A 13998-nucleotide genomic window follows, 5' to 3' on the forward strand; every position below is an offset into this window, starting at 1 on the left:
AAGCCCAGGAACACCCGGGAGTGCCAGCACACCCCCGGAAGCTCGGCGGGAGGCCTGGGACAGGTCCTCTCCCGCAGCCTCAGGAGGAACCAACCCCACTGATCCTGTGCTCTCAGGCACGGGTGTCCAACATTTTGGCGTCTCTGGGCCACACTGGAAGAAGAAGAGTTGTTTGGGGCCACACATTAAATACATTGCAACAAACAATCACAAAAAAAATCTCATGATGTTTTAAGTAAATATACAATTTCGTGTTGGGCCACCTTCACAGCCATCCTGGGCTGCATGTGGCCCGCGGGCTGCAGGTCGGACACCCCTGCTCTCAGACGTCTGGCCTACAATACTGGGGACGGTACATTTTTGTATGTTTAAGCCATGCAGTTTGTGGCGCAATGGTGTCAAACATGTTCTGTATGGTATTCTTAAAAACTGGATCACATGTTACATGTGGTGTGGTGTCATGTCTCTCTAGTATTTTCATCCGGAACAATTCTCTCTGTGCCTCCCCAACTCTTCCGTTGTTGTCTTTCATGGTATGAACACTTTGGAAGGGTCCAGGCCAGTTCTTTTGTAGAATGACCTGCAATTTGCATTTAGGTAATTATTTCCTCATTAAATTCAGAGCTTTTTTTTTTTATTTCATAGCTGATATTTTAAATTAATCACAATAATACACAATTTGTTTTGTAAACAATTAGAGACTGAATTCCCCATTGACTCGCTCCTCTGGCCCATACGGTCGGTTGAGGTTAATGGGCTCCATATATATATTTATTAGTGGACAGCGCTCCTCGTCTCCATCAGCAGGGATAAGGTCAGTCTCGAGACCCTTCACCCTTCACACCCTTGTCAGGAACCCCTGCCCCCCGCGGCCCCTCCTCACAGCCAGCTCCCCTGCCCACCCCTGCCTGCACACCCTCCGAACTGGCCCTGCCATTTATCCCTGTGGCTGAGTTTCACCACAAGGACCTCGGGCCTCCTAGGTTCTTTCTGTAGACAGCCAGGGCTGTCTTTTTCTTTTTTAATGTAGGTACTGGGAACTTTAAAACTGCATATGTGTCCTGGCTGATGTGGCTCAGCGGACTGAGTGCCAGCCTACAGACAGAGAGGTCACCAGGCCGATTCCCAGTTGGGGAACTTGCCTGGGTTGTGCATCATGTCCCCAGTTGGGGGCATGCAAGAGGCAACTGATTGATGTTTCTCTCACACATCGATGTTTTTCTCTCCCTCTCTTTCTCTCTCCTTTTACCACTGTCTAAAAAATAATATAAATTTAAAAAATAAAGTTTAAAATTGCACAGGCACCTCATGTTGTTTCCGCTGGAAGTACCGCTCTAGGTCTTTTCATTGCCAATAATGACACAGTCATAATGGCAGGCATCCCACTCTCTTACAACACCCCTCTCTTTCCAGCTGGCCAACTCTAGTAATTTTCTGACCCCACTGGAATCGACAGTCCATGGACTTTGCCACACTTTTGCTCCGTCTCACCCCTCTTGTGTTCTTACGTCCCTCCTCACAGCCTATGTTGCGGTCAATCATGAACTACAGTCACTTTTTTGCACAAATGTATGTATTCAGCAAATATTTGTTGAACACTAATTACGTGTTAGACATTCCTTGTCCTTGTCCTTATATTTTGGTGGTAGGAAACAAACAATAAACAAATAAGTAAATCGCATTATATGCTAGAATAGTGATTCTCAACAGGGGGCATTCTGCCCTCCCTCCCCCACCCAGGGGACGTTGGCAACGTCTGGAGACATTTCTAGTTGCCACAACAGGGGGAGAAGTGCCATTGGCATCTATTGGTAGAAGCCAGGATGCTGCTGAACATCATACAGTGCACAGGCAGCCCCCAAGTACAAAGAATTATCTGGCCCCAAAAGTCAGTAGTGCTTAGATTGAGAAACCCTGCTCTAGAAGGTGCTATTGCTTTAGAACCATTTAAAAAGTCGAGTGGAGTGGGGGGATTGTAAGAGGAATCTGGGTTGGAGGCTGTGATTTGAAGTAGGTCTGGTCAGGGTCAGCTCAGCTTCCTTGAGAAAGTGACATTTGAGCAAAGGCGTGAAGGAGAGAAGGAGGGAGACCAAGTTGGCTTCCTAGTTCATTGAGAAAATTAAAGAACCCATCACATGTGCCTTTGTACTCTTGTCTCCTGCCCAGTTATTGCGGATAAACTGTCCGTGTCCCAGCAAAGGGCAAAGCTCTCACACAGGAACCCCCGTTCCCCTACCGCGTCACGGCTGGCAGCCCTTCAGTTTTCTCCTGTTAAACAATGGCAGCCACACGGCATGTGAGAGCTCGCTCCCCAGCATACGTCATTCGTTTGGCTCAAATAAACTGTTATATATATAACAGCAACAACCTTCTTTATATATATATATATATATAAACAGCAACAACAACAACCTTCTTTTGCCCTCTCCCCTACACCCAGCTGCCGTTTTATTTTTCTCCTTCCTTTTCCTGCAAAGCTCCCCAACAGCTGTATACTACCATCACTGTCTCCAATTTCTTTTCTCCCGTTTTTCTTTTTCTTTATAATGATAAAGGTTTAATTCACCTGGAAACATTTAATTATACATTTGTATGCACCTAATAACATAGCCTCAAAATACATACAGCAAAAAGTGCAGATCTTGCCCTGACTGGGGTTCCCGCAAAGGGAAAGGTTGACGGTTTGATTCCCTGTCAGGGCACAAGCCTGGGTTGCGGGTTCGGTCCCTGGTCACATACGGGAGGCAACCAGCTGATGCTTCTCTTTCACACCGATATTTCTCTCCCTCTCTTTCTCCTTCCTTTCCTCTCTTTCTAAAAGTAAATAAATAAAACATTTTTTAAAAAAAAAGTACAGATCTTTCAGGAAAAAGACACATGTCTGAAATTCAAGCGGAATATTGTCACAAACCCTTCTCACTACCTGCTGGAAAAGCCCTCCAAATGTGATTCTCCCATTTTTCTTGAACTTCGGGCTTTTTCTCCCGAACTGCTCTTACAGGGGCCACCAGGAGGTACCACAGAGCTAAAGCCAGTCAGACAACTGTGCCCAGCTTGCTGGCCCGTGAGCAGCATCTGACACTACCAATCATGCTTTGGCTTCAGTGCCGGGTCTTTCTCGGCACCAGACGCTCATCTGGTTCTCCGCCCACCTCTCTCATCCATTCTGCTCACACTTCCTCTCTGCTTCCTCCTGGTCCCCCAACCTCTACAGGAAGGGGACACCAGAACTCACTACTTGGTGACTTCATCTCCATCTACCCTTCACCCAGCTTCCCCTCATGTCAGTATCTTCCACAGCCATGGTACATTTGTCAAAACTAATTGGTGAAAATTTTGAATGAAGCTACAGACTTAGAATTTCACAAGGAGGGCTCTGAGGGGCCCAAGGTTTGATTGGTTTGGTTTTAAAACTGAAAGTTCCATACCCATGAGGTCCCCTCAGTCTTGGACAAACAGGGACCATCAGCCACCCTATTTACAGCTTTTCCATTAATGTCCCTGTTCTGGTCCAGGATTCAATCCACCACATTTATTCAGTTGTCCTGCCTCCTTACTCTTATAATCTGCAACAGCTTCTCAGTCTTTCCTTTTTTTTCTTTAAGTATATGTCATTGATGATGCTATTACAGTTGTCCCATTTTTTTCCTCCCTTTTCTCCCCCTCCTCCCTGCATCCCCTCTCCCACCAGCATGCCCCCCCCACCCCGACCTTAGTTCATGTCCATGGGTCGTACATGTAAGTTCTTTGGCTTCTCCATTTCCTGTGCTACTCTTAACCTCCCCCTGTCTATTTTGTACCTACCAGTTATACTTCTTATTCCCTGTACATTTCCCCCCATATCCCCTCCTCCGCGCTGATAACCCTCCATGTGATCTCCATTTCTGCGATTCTGTCCCTGTTCTAGCTCTTTGCTTATTTTGTTTTTTGTTTTGTAGGTTCAGTTGTTGATAGTTGTGAGTTTGTTGTCATTTTACTCTTCATAGTTTTGACCTTCTTCTTTTTCTTAGATAAGTCCCTTTAACATTTCACGTAATAAGGGCTTGGTGATGATGAGCTCCTTTAACTTTACCTTATCTGGGAAGCACTTTATCTGCTTTCCATTCTAAGCGATAGCTTTGCTGAATAGAGTAATCTAGGTTGTAAGGTCCTTGCCTTTCATGACTTTGAATCCTTCTTTCCAGCCTCTTCTTGCCTGTAGGTTTCTTTTGAGAAATCAGCTTAAATAGTCTTAAAGGAACTCCTTTGTAGGTACCTGTCTCTTTTTCTCTTGCTGCTTTTAAGATTCTCTCCTTATCTTTAATATTGGGTAATTTAATTATGGTGTGCCTCGGTGTGTTCCTCCTTGGGTTCAATTTCTTTGGGACTCTGAGCTTCCTGGACTTCCTGGAAGTCTATTTCCTTTGCCAGATTGGGGAAGTTTTCCTTCATTATTTTTTCAAATAAGTTTTCAATTTCTTGCTCTTTCTCTTCTCCTTCTGGCGCCCCAATGATTCGGATGTGGGAATGCTTAAAGTTGTCCCGGAGGTTCCTAAGCCTCTCCTCATTTTTTTGAATTCTGGTTGAATGTTTATTTCTTCTATTCCAAATCATTCATTTGAGTCCCACTTTCCTTCCCTTCTCTGTTGGTTCCCTGTATATTTTTCTTAGCATTGCCTTCACTTCTTCCTTTATTCTGCATTCATACTCGGTCATTTCTGTGAGCATCCTGATTACCAGTGTTTTGGACTCTGCATCTGATAGGTTGACTATCTTCTTGCACTTAGGTTTTTTTTTCTCAAGTTTTGATTTGTTCTTTCATTGGGGCCATATTTCTTTGTCTGGGTGCACCTGTGACATTGTAAGGGGCGGGGCCTTAGATATTTGCCGGGGCGGGGCAACCCACGGCGCTGGGTTGTGACGCTGTGTGGGGGAGGGGTCAGAGAGGGAACAATACTGCTTGCTCAGCTCTCACCTGGCTTTCAGTCACTTCCCCTGCTACCCACAAGCAAATTGGGCCCTCCTGGTGCTAACTCCCAGGTGAGTGGGCTCGTGTATGTTCTAGGACCCTGTGGATCTCTCCCTGTGGGAACTCCCCTGTGAGGCTGGGAGTTTCTCCCACTACCGTATCCCCCACAGGTTTTTACAGCCAGGGGTTTTGAGGCTTTCTTTTCCCTCACTGGAACCCTGGGTTACATGGTTTTTCTCACTTCCCAGTTGTTCCTCCTGGTTTACCTGCATGCAATTGTGGGATTGCCCAGTCCTCCAGCTGCAACCTTGTCGCACATCCTCTCCGCTCTGGCTGCCAATCTCCACCCCTCCTACTGGTCTGGATGGATGTTTCTTCTTTAACTCCTTGGTTGTCAGACTTCCATACAGCTTGATTTTCTGGCAGTTCTTGTTATTTTTTGTTTTTAAATTGGATGTTGTCCTTCTTTTTGGTTGTGTGAGGAAGCAAAGTGTATCTACCTGCACCTCCATCTTGGCCAGAAGTCAGTCTTTCCTTTTCTTTCATGACCATGACACTTTTGAGGAATGCTGGTCAGGTATTTTGTAGAATGTCCCTCACTTTGGGTTTGCCGGATGTCCTTTTGTCATTTTGAGGAAGAAAACCCACAGAGGTGAAGTAGGGCAGAAATTGGATCTTTAAAAAATGTTTTATTTATTTATTTTTAGAGATAGGGGAAAGGAGGGAGAAAGTGAGGGAGAGAAACATCAATGTGTGAGCGAAACATCGATCTGTTGCTTCCTGCACTTGCCCAACAGGGGGCCAGGCCTGAAACCCAGGCATGTACCCTGACCGGGAATTGAACCTGCAACATTTTGCTTTGCAGGTCTGTGCTCAACCAACAGAGCTACGCTGGTCAGGGCAATTTTAGTACTGTTTTGAAGTTTTAAAATATTAATGTAGACTGGAAGTGAATGTACAGCAAACACGGCATTGGTGCCCCTGGCGCTGAGGATGCTGGCAGCGGTTGTAGCCCAGCTGATGCCACCTCAGGCTGCAGCTCTTGCCATCAGGTATGCATCCAAGAAGACAGGTGGCAGCTCCAAACACCTTGGTGGAAAGTCACCAGGTGACTACTTTGGCATCAAGAAAATGGAGGGTCACTATGTTCATGCCAGCAACATCCTTGGGACTTAGAGTCACTTTTGCTGGCATCCAGGTGCTCATGTGGGGCTGGGGAAGAAGTATCTGTATGCCCTGGAGAAGGGGGTCGTTGGTTACACTAAGGAGGTCTTCATGCCCCACCCCAACAACGTGGAGGCTGTGGATCTGTCACTCAGGCTGCCCAAGGGCACTGTGGTTCCTGCCAAGCCTGAGGGTATCTTCAAACTGGTAGCTCTGCTTTGAGCTCCTGGTTAAGGCTGTTGGACAGAGCCTGGCGCCCAAGTGGCAGGAGCGGGTTGTACCAGAAGTCAAGGGTTGGGGTGATGACTAGACCTCCTGAGGAAGAAGTCTGTGAAGTGACTGGTTGGTAAACCTTTTGGAGACCTGATGTGGGGCCAAAAATGAACTTAGCTGGAGCCATAAAAAATAGTGTTAATTATAAATACTACCCTATCAAACATGCTGTTCTGCAACTTTTTTCTTTCAACAGTGTGTGTTGGAGAGCAATTTTAGGACACCTAGAGCTATGACATTCTTCTAAATTTTACCCTATTACAAGTAACTGCAATGGTTCTTAATATTTTTTAAATGTAACTATTTTTATTATTCATTGTATTTTTTAGTTCTTACTATATTTTTAAAAGATTTTATTTATTTATATTTAGAGAGAGGGGAAGGGAGGGAGAAGTTCCCTTTCCCACTCCCCTAATCGGAGGCAACCCAGGCACGTGCCCTGACCGGGAATTGAACCCGTGGCCTGATTTGCAGGACGCTGCTCAACCCACTAAGGCACACCAGGCAGGGCTGCAATGGTTCTTTGAATGCTCCTCTGTGCATCTCATGAGAACATTTGCTCGACATAGACTAGGCACATTTACCTGTTAATAGATTCTGAAAAATGTCCGACTCAAGTGTCTGAACACATTTATACGGCAGTAGCATTGGAAGTATTCGTTTTTCTCACTTCTTACCGACACGTGATAACCTACAAAAGCGCAGTGACCTTCTGAGGGTGCCGGGTCACTTTCCGGACCACACCTTCCAGAATGCACTGCGGTTTATCGGCTACCTGGTTGCGTGAAATGGAATGGCCAATCCCTGGGAACCTCAGTAAGGTGGCGCAGCCGCCACTCCTCACCTACGCCTGGGGCGCCCAGAGGAGTGACTACCACTCCCATAAGCCACAGTGGACTGGCGGAGCTGGCCACCATTTCAAGGCTCGGCAGGGGCAGGAGAGGGCCGGGTATTCCACTTCCCGGCAGGCAGTGCGGCCGAGGGGCGGGACTCCATTTCCCAGCAGGCTCCAGGCGGCGGGCGCCGCTGTGCCTTGTGTGGGATGTAAGCGTGGAGGTGGGCGCGGGGGACCGAGGCTAGGACTCCTCTTGGGATTTGGGGGGCTTGGCTAGAGGGTGCCTTCCAGACGGGCTCTAGGGCCTGGGGATCCGGTCATAGAGAGGGAGTGGAACGGCCATTGGCGGTCCTCAGCGCGGATCTAGGGGCGCACCCCCATCGGGGCCGGGGCTCCTGGGGTTTTAGGGGACGAGGAGGCCCTGCAGCCTTGGCTGAGGGGGTCTCATTGGCGCAAGAACAGATGAGCGGAGGGTGAAGGGGAGGGTGAAAAGGACAGGGAAGCAAGGGATTGTGTGTGTGTGGGAGGGAGAAGGTGGGGAGTGGAACCTTAGCGGAGCCTGGGAGGGGGCTTCCGTTGTGCCTGCCCGACTCTCCTTCCCCCGGCTCGCCCGCAGGCCAAGGCCCGCCGCCATGGGGCTGAAGGCCGCCCAGAAGACGCTGTTCCCGCTACGCTCCATCGACGACGTGGTGCGCCTGTTTGCAGCCGAGCTGGGCCGAGAGGAGCCTGACCTGGTGCTCCTATCCTTGGTGCTGGGCTTCGTGGAGCATTTCTTAGCTGTCAACCGCGTCATCCCCACCAACGTGCCCGAGCTCACCTTCCAGCCCAGCCCGGCGCCTGACCCTCCCGGCGGCCTCACCTACTTCCCAGTTGCTGACTTATCCATCATCGCTGCGCTCTATGCCCGCTTCACCGCCCAAATTCGAGGTGCTGTCGACCTGTCTCTGTACCCTCGAGAGGGGGGCGTCTCTAGCCGCGAGCTGGTGAAGAAGGTCTCGGATGTCATCTGGAACAGCCTCAGCCGCTCCTACTTCAAGGATCGGGCCCACATCCAATCCCTCTTCAGCTTCATCACAGGTTGGAGCCTCACAGGTGGCACGGAGGGCGAATCCTGTCCCACCTGACAACCTTGGCCCACCTCTTCACAACACTTGGTTTACAGGGCCCTTTTGAGACCTGTAAGCCTTGTGAGGTGGGGCAGGTGTTAACCTATGGAGTTAGGGGAACTGAATCCCAGAGAGGGGAAGCGATGCTCCAGAGTCACACAGAATGGCAAGGCTGGGACTAGATTCCAGGCACTTGGCTCCAAGCCCATTAACCATCCTCTATCCCCTTAGCGCCCCTCCCCATCCCTGCCACTGAGCAGCTATGGGAGACCTACAGCCCAGTATGAGGCACAGAGGACAGCAGCAGATTTGGAGGGGGAGGAGCTAAAATCTGCTACACTTGAGACAATTACATGAAATATTTATGAAAACGTTTTGAAGGTGAACAGACTAAGGGCTTCACCTCAAGTGATGGCTTAAGTCTCAGGGCTGGCAGAGATCTTTCTTTGCTCCAAGCCCAGTTGACCAGCAGTTGCATCCTGGAATGCCATGTTGAGAAGGAACCTGAGGCTGCTTCTGAGCTTAGCAGGAAAAGAGTGCACAGATAAATCAGGAGTATTTGCCAGGGAGTCCATGGAAAAAAAGAGCATTGGCCAGAGGTCCTGTTTTTGCCCACTCTGTTATAACCTGATAGGCATAATAAAATCAGGAAATTCTTAAGTCAAGATAAACATACAAGATGGTTGCCGAGAAAGAGCAGTGACTAGTCTAAGGCTGGGTGGAACTAGAAAATTCCAAGAAGGTCTGTTGTAGATAGGGGACCTAAATAGGGAGGGCGGGGCTTTGAACACAAAGGAGGAGGGGGAGGGAGAGGTGTTAAAGGAGCTTCTGAGATTTGGTCACAGGCTGGGAGGTGGGGGTGGGAGGGAACAGGGCCCATCACTACATAGACCCCTTTCCCTAGGCCAGAGCTCAGAGGACCCTCTTTCATTAGCTCCCCCTTCCACAGGCACCAAACTGGACAGCTCTGGTGTGGCCTTTGCTGTCGTGGGGGCCTGCCAGGCTCTGGGTCTCCGGGATGTCCACCTCGCCCTGTCTGAGGACCACGCCTGGGTTGTGTTTGGGCCCAATGGAGAGCAGACAGCTGAGGTCACCTGGCATGGCAAGGGCAATGAGGACCGAAGGGGCCAGACAGTCAATGCAGGCGTGGCTGAGCGGGTATTGCCTTTTCCCCCTGCTCCCTTCACAGCCCTGGCCCAGTCCACCCAAGGGGCTGTGCTTTCCTGGGCCACACTCCCCTCCTCCCATCACCACTCATATATGTCAGGAGGGGACGCAGAAGGGCCCCTTTCCTGGCTGTCATTCCCTGGAGCGGGCACAGGTGGGTCATCAGGAGACGTCTGGTCTCGCCCTTTCTCAAGAGCTGGCTGTACCTGAAAGGATCATACATGCGCTGTGACCGCAAGATGGAGGTGGCATTCATGGTGTGCGCCATCAACCCTTCCATTGACCTGCACACTGACTCCCTGGAGCTGCTGCAGCTGCAGCAGGTGAGGTGTGCCCGTGGGACCCCGGGCTTTTAACTTGCTGTTTTGCAACGTGGTTAACAATTCCTGGCCTGGCCTTTCCCAGGGCTCTTGGGAGAGTGGTACTGAGATGTGAAAGAGCTTTGACCCTGTAAGAGGCTGGTTCCTAAATTCTGGCCCTTCCCGCCTATTGGGAGGTCCCTGCTGTTGTTGGACCCCACTTCTGCCTGGTAGAATGAGGACTCCACACCCTTCCCTCCCCCAGTTCATAATTCTCTCTTTCGGTCTCCAGAAGCTGCTCTGGCTGCTCTATGACCTGGGACATCTGGAAAGGTCAGTGGAGGAATGTGGCCAGGCTGGGCCCTCGGGGCTTGGGAGGCTAGATGGCAGCCTGGACTCATGACCTTTTCCCAGGTATCCCATGGCGCTGGGGAACCTGGCAGATCTGGAGGAGCTGGAGCCCACCCCTGGCCGGCCAGACCCACTCACCCTCTACCACAAGGTGGGGACATCTCAGAAGGGTGCAGAGGGGAGACCCAACAGTGGCTGGGGTTCCCTTTTCCCCGGGAACTGGGAGGGGGCAAGTGAGAGAACCTGTGTGGATTTGCATTTGCTATGTACATATTCAGCGCTGCCTGGGGGGTGCTCTGGGAGTGGCGGGCCTGGATTTGTCCTTTCAGCCCTGCTTTTTCTGCTGCCTCTCATTGTCCTTCGAGGAATATGACAGAGGTCAAATGTAGGGGCACTGAGGAAGGGCTGTTAACTTGGTGGGGGTGGGGTTAAAGGGACATTGGGCTGGGTTTGGAAGGCTTTGGTGTTTGTGTAGGAGTGTGTGGGAAAGCCTGGGAGAGGGACACACTTGGAGGATGGGCCTCTCCCCTTCCCTAGTTCTTGTCCTGTGGGGGTCCCCGCCATCTGCATTTGGGTCCAGGCCTCAGCAAGCAGTCCTGCGGACTCAGGGAGGAGCACCTGCTAGAGGGGATGCCAGGGGATGAGGTGGGATCGGAGATGGGACTCTGGGATCTTGCCTGTTTCACGTTTTGGGTGTGATGTGATGGGACATCCGTGCCAAGTGGTGCAGCTGGGGGCTGCCTCCCTGAGGCCCCTTTGCTCTATTCCCAGGGCATTGCCTCAGCCAAGACTTACTACCGGGATGAGCACATCTACCCCTACATGTACCTGGCTGGCTACCACTGTCGCAACCGCAATGTGCGCGAAGCCCTGCAGGCCTGGGCCGACACAGCCACTGTCATCCAAGAGTGAGGATTGCCCCCGCTAGGGCCTTAGCCCATTCTTTCTGCCTCTTCCACCCAGGTCCCAGCCACCCTTGTCCAGGAGTGAGGCCTGGGTCCCAAGCCCCATTCTTTCCTCTAGCCTCTAGGCAGGCAAGGCTCCTGTCACCCAGGGGATAGGGACCCCCAATGAGGGTCTCCCGCCTTCCCCTCCCCTCCCCAACGCCAACCACCGTCATCTAGCAGTAAAGCCTGCACCCCATGCCCCTCTCCTCACTCTTGCTCTGGGCTGACACCGACCCTATCATTTTGAAGTGAGGACCCGAGCCATACACCCAGTTCCTAGATGACCCAGGGGAAGAAACCTGGGCGTCATCCCCCACCAGGTCCCAGGGGGCACCCACCATGGCCAAGGCCCCACGGTGCCCTACTGCTCTCACAGCTACAACTACTGCCGGGAAGACGAGGAGATCTACAAAGAGTTCTTTGAAGTAGCCAATGATGTCATCCCCAACCTGCTGAAGGAGGCAGCCAGCCTGCTGGAGGCTGGCGAGGAGCGGCCGGGGGAGCAGACCCAGGTGAAGGGCTGGAGCCCCACCTGTGTCCACCTTCCCTTCTGACCAGGGCCCCCAGTCACGGCACATGGGGACAGCTGCCCAGCACCAGGACTGCATGAGGAAGGTGGCCCAGCACACACAGCTCTGTTCTCTCCGTCAGTAGCTGAGGTCCTGGGTTTGAGGGAAGTGGGGGTATTTTAGGGGTTTCTGCCCTGCTCCTTCAGGTAAATGGGGTGAAGCCCATTTCTTTCATGGCCAGGGCTCCTTATTCAGTTGATGGGGAGGTAAGGAATGGTTCCCCCTTTTCTCTGAGTCTGGCTAAGGATTGATTTTATAAAAAGAAAGAGGTTCTGGGAATTCTTGTCCCCTCTGGCAAGGGGTGAGTAAGGGATTCTGATCTGTGCCCTCCTTTCCCCCTTGCCCAGGGCTCCCAGAGCCAAGGGTCTGCCCTCCAGGACCCAGAGTGCTTCGCCCATCTGCTGCGTTTCTACGATGGCATCTGCAAATGGGAAGAGGGCAGCCCCACGCCGGTGCTGCACGTGGGCTGGGCTACCTTTCTTGTGCAGTCCCTAGGCCGTTTTGAAGGACAGGTGAGGGGCAGCTGCACCGAGGGACTGAGGAGGGTAGGTGGTGGCAGCACCTACAGAGGAGCTAGAGCCTTCGTGGCCCTGGAGGGGATTTGCTCATCCCCTGGGTGCACATGAGACTTGAGGCCTCAACATGATGGCCAAGGCTGGTCCTAGGAATGCAGCCACTGGGTTGCAACCTTTCCCTCAGTTTGCTTTCCCTGTTCGCTCCAGGTGCGGCAGAAGGTGCGAATAGTGAGCCGGGAATCAGAGGCAGCTGAGGCGGAGGAGCCCTGGGGCGAGGAAGCACGGGAAGGCCGGCGGAGGGGCCCGCGGCGGGAGTCCAAGCCCGAGGAGCCGCCGCCGCCCAAGAAACCAGCGCTGGACAAGGGCCCAGGCGCCGGGCAGGGCGTCGTGCCAGGGCCCCCCCGGAAGCCCCCAGGGACGGTCCCTAGCACTGCCCGAGGTCCTGAAGGCGGCAGCACGGCCCCAGCGCCTGCGCCTGCTGCGTCGCCTCCACCAGAGGGGCCGGTGCTCACTTTCCAAAGCGAGAAGATGAAGGGCATGAAGGAGCTGCTGGTGGCCACCAAGATCAACTCGAGCGCCATCAAGCTGCAGCTCACCGCGCAATCGCAAGTGCAGATGAAGAAGCAGAAGGTGTCTACACCCAGCGACTACACTCTTTCCTTCCTTAAGCGGCAGCGTAAGGGCCTCTGAACTACCCTAGAACTCCTATCAGCTCACGGCAGTCGCCCTCAGTCCCTTTCAGGCTCCACCCCAGCAACCCCGCGAGTGCAGGCAGCCAATGGGGCCCCGGCCCGGCCTCCAGGCCCCACCCCTACCCGGAATCGAGGCTCAGTCCCTGTCCGAGTCAGACTCAGCCCTGCGCTCCACATTGGAATATAGATTCCATCTCCCAGTGTCCTCGTTGGCCAACTGAAACCTCACCCTGGGCCCCCTTACCAATCTTTACAGGTCCGACCACGGGAACCTCAGGCCCCACCTTAGAACCCAGTCTCTAACTGTAGGCCTGACCCGTGTTTTTCTGCGCCCTTCCCAGCCCGTGGGGCTCAAGTTTCACCCTAAACCCTAGCCGCGCAGGTCCAGCCTCCCGCCCGCCCGGGAACCTAGGGCCCCGCTCAGAGAACATTTACATACTTAAGAATTCCATCTCTTGGAAAGTCAAGCCCCCTACCCCAAAGAATTGAAGGGGCACTTCCAGAAGTTGGAAATAGTGACTTCCTCCCCTCTCTATCCCACTACTCCGGGGTACTAAGCCGCGCCCCCGGCCTGTGTGAGTCCTGAGCTCCGCCACTTTTCTGACCCACTGGCTCCAGATCAGAGCAGACCTCTCCGACCCTCTGGGAACCTCCCCTGATTCAGCCCGTCTCAGGGGACCCTGGAGGAAATCTGCAGGTTTGCGAGTGGATGAGGGGAGCCTATCTATCTGTTTTGGTACATAGATTTATTTTTCAGTTCCAAGGAAAATGAATACATTTTGTAAAAAAACAAAAAAAAAATGTCTGTGTTTCGTCTGGGAATTGAAGGGGGGCTTATAGGGCGCCCTCTCTATCCTATGCCTTGTGGCTCGCCACCTGTAGAATGCAGGAAACCGGTGGCTGGCTGAAGGGCTTCGGCCGGGTGGGCTCCGTGAGCCTTCGGGGCTTCCCCTCCCCGCCCAGGGTTTGTCCCGCGGGCGCCTCCTCCCGGCTGGGCGGCGGGGCATCCCCAGCCTTTCCCCGCCCCGGGCCCCGGCCCCGCCCCCGCGGCCTCTGAGCCACCGGCGCCGGCCCTGCCCCGCCCCGCGCCGCCCGCGCCGGCTCCGCAGCTCGCGTCCGCCCGCCAGCCGGC

At 52.7% G+C, this 13998-nt stretch overlaps 2 protein-coding genes across 3 annotated transcripts; both read left to right on the forward strand.

The window, feature by feature from the left end:
* The first annotated feature begins 5941 nt into the window (after nucleotides 1–5941).
* LOC129068474 (39S ribosomal protein L27, mitochondrial-like) lies at nucleotides 5942–6334 on the forward strand. The gene is made up of 2 exons (XM_054570695.1): nucleotides 5942–6056; nucleotides 6147–6334. Exons 1-2 carry the CDS (start codon nucleotides 5942–5944, stop codon nucleotides 6332–6334), a joined length of 303 nt encoding a protein of 100 aa, XP_054426670.1.
* A 1021-nt stretch (nucleotides 6335–7355) lies between these two features.
* On the forward strand, nucleotides 7356–13667 carry MEN1 (menin 1). 2 transcript variants are annotated; one of them, XM_054570916.1, is made up of 10 exons: nucleotides 7356–7429; nucleotides 7837–8297; nucleotides 9276–9484; nucleotides 9688–9816; nucleotides 10085–10125; nucleotides 10207–10294; nucleotides 10915–11051; nucleotides 11467–11602; nucleotides 12007–12171; nucleotides 12382–13667. In XM_054570916.1, coding segments are annotated over exons 1-10 (1851 nt in total). In that variant the 5' UTR covers nucleotides 7356–7427; the 3' UTR covers nucleotides 12865–13667. The 2 variants fall into 2 exon arrangements, with proteins under 2 accessions (XP_054426891.1, XP_054426892.1); XM_054570917.1 differs by having other exon boundaries at nucleotides 7400–7441.
* Nucleotides 13668–13998: the final 331 nt, after the last annotated feature.

This window comes from Pteronotus mesoamericanus, unplaced genomic scaffold (genome assembly GCF_021234165.1).
Source record: "Pteronotus mesoamericanus isolate MK-2021 breed Mesoamerican mustached bat unplaced genomic scaffold, CSHL_Meso_final contig_214, whole genome shotgun sequence".
Taxonomy (NCBI): domain Eukaryota; kingdom Metazoa; phylum Chordata; class Mammalia; order Chiroptera; family Mormoopidae; genus Pteronotus; species Pteronotus mesoamericanus.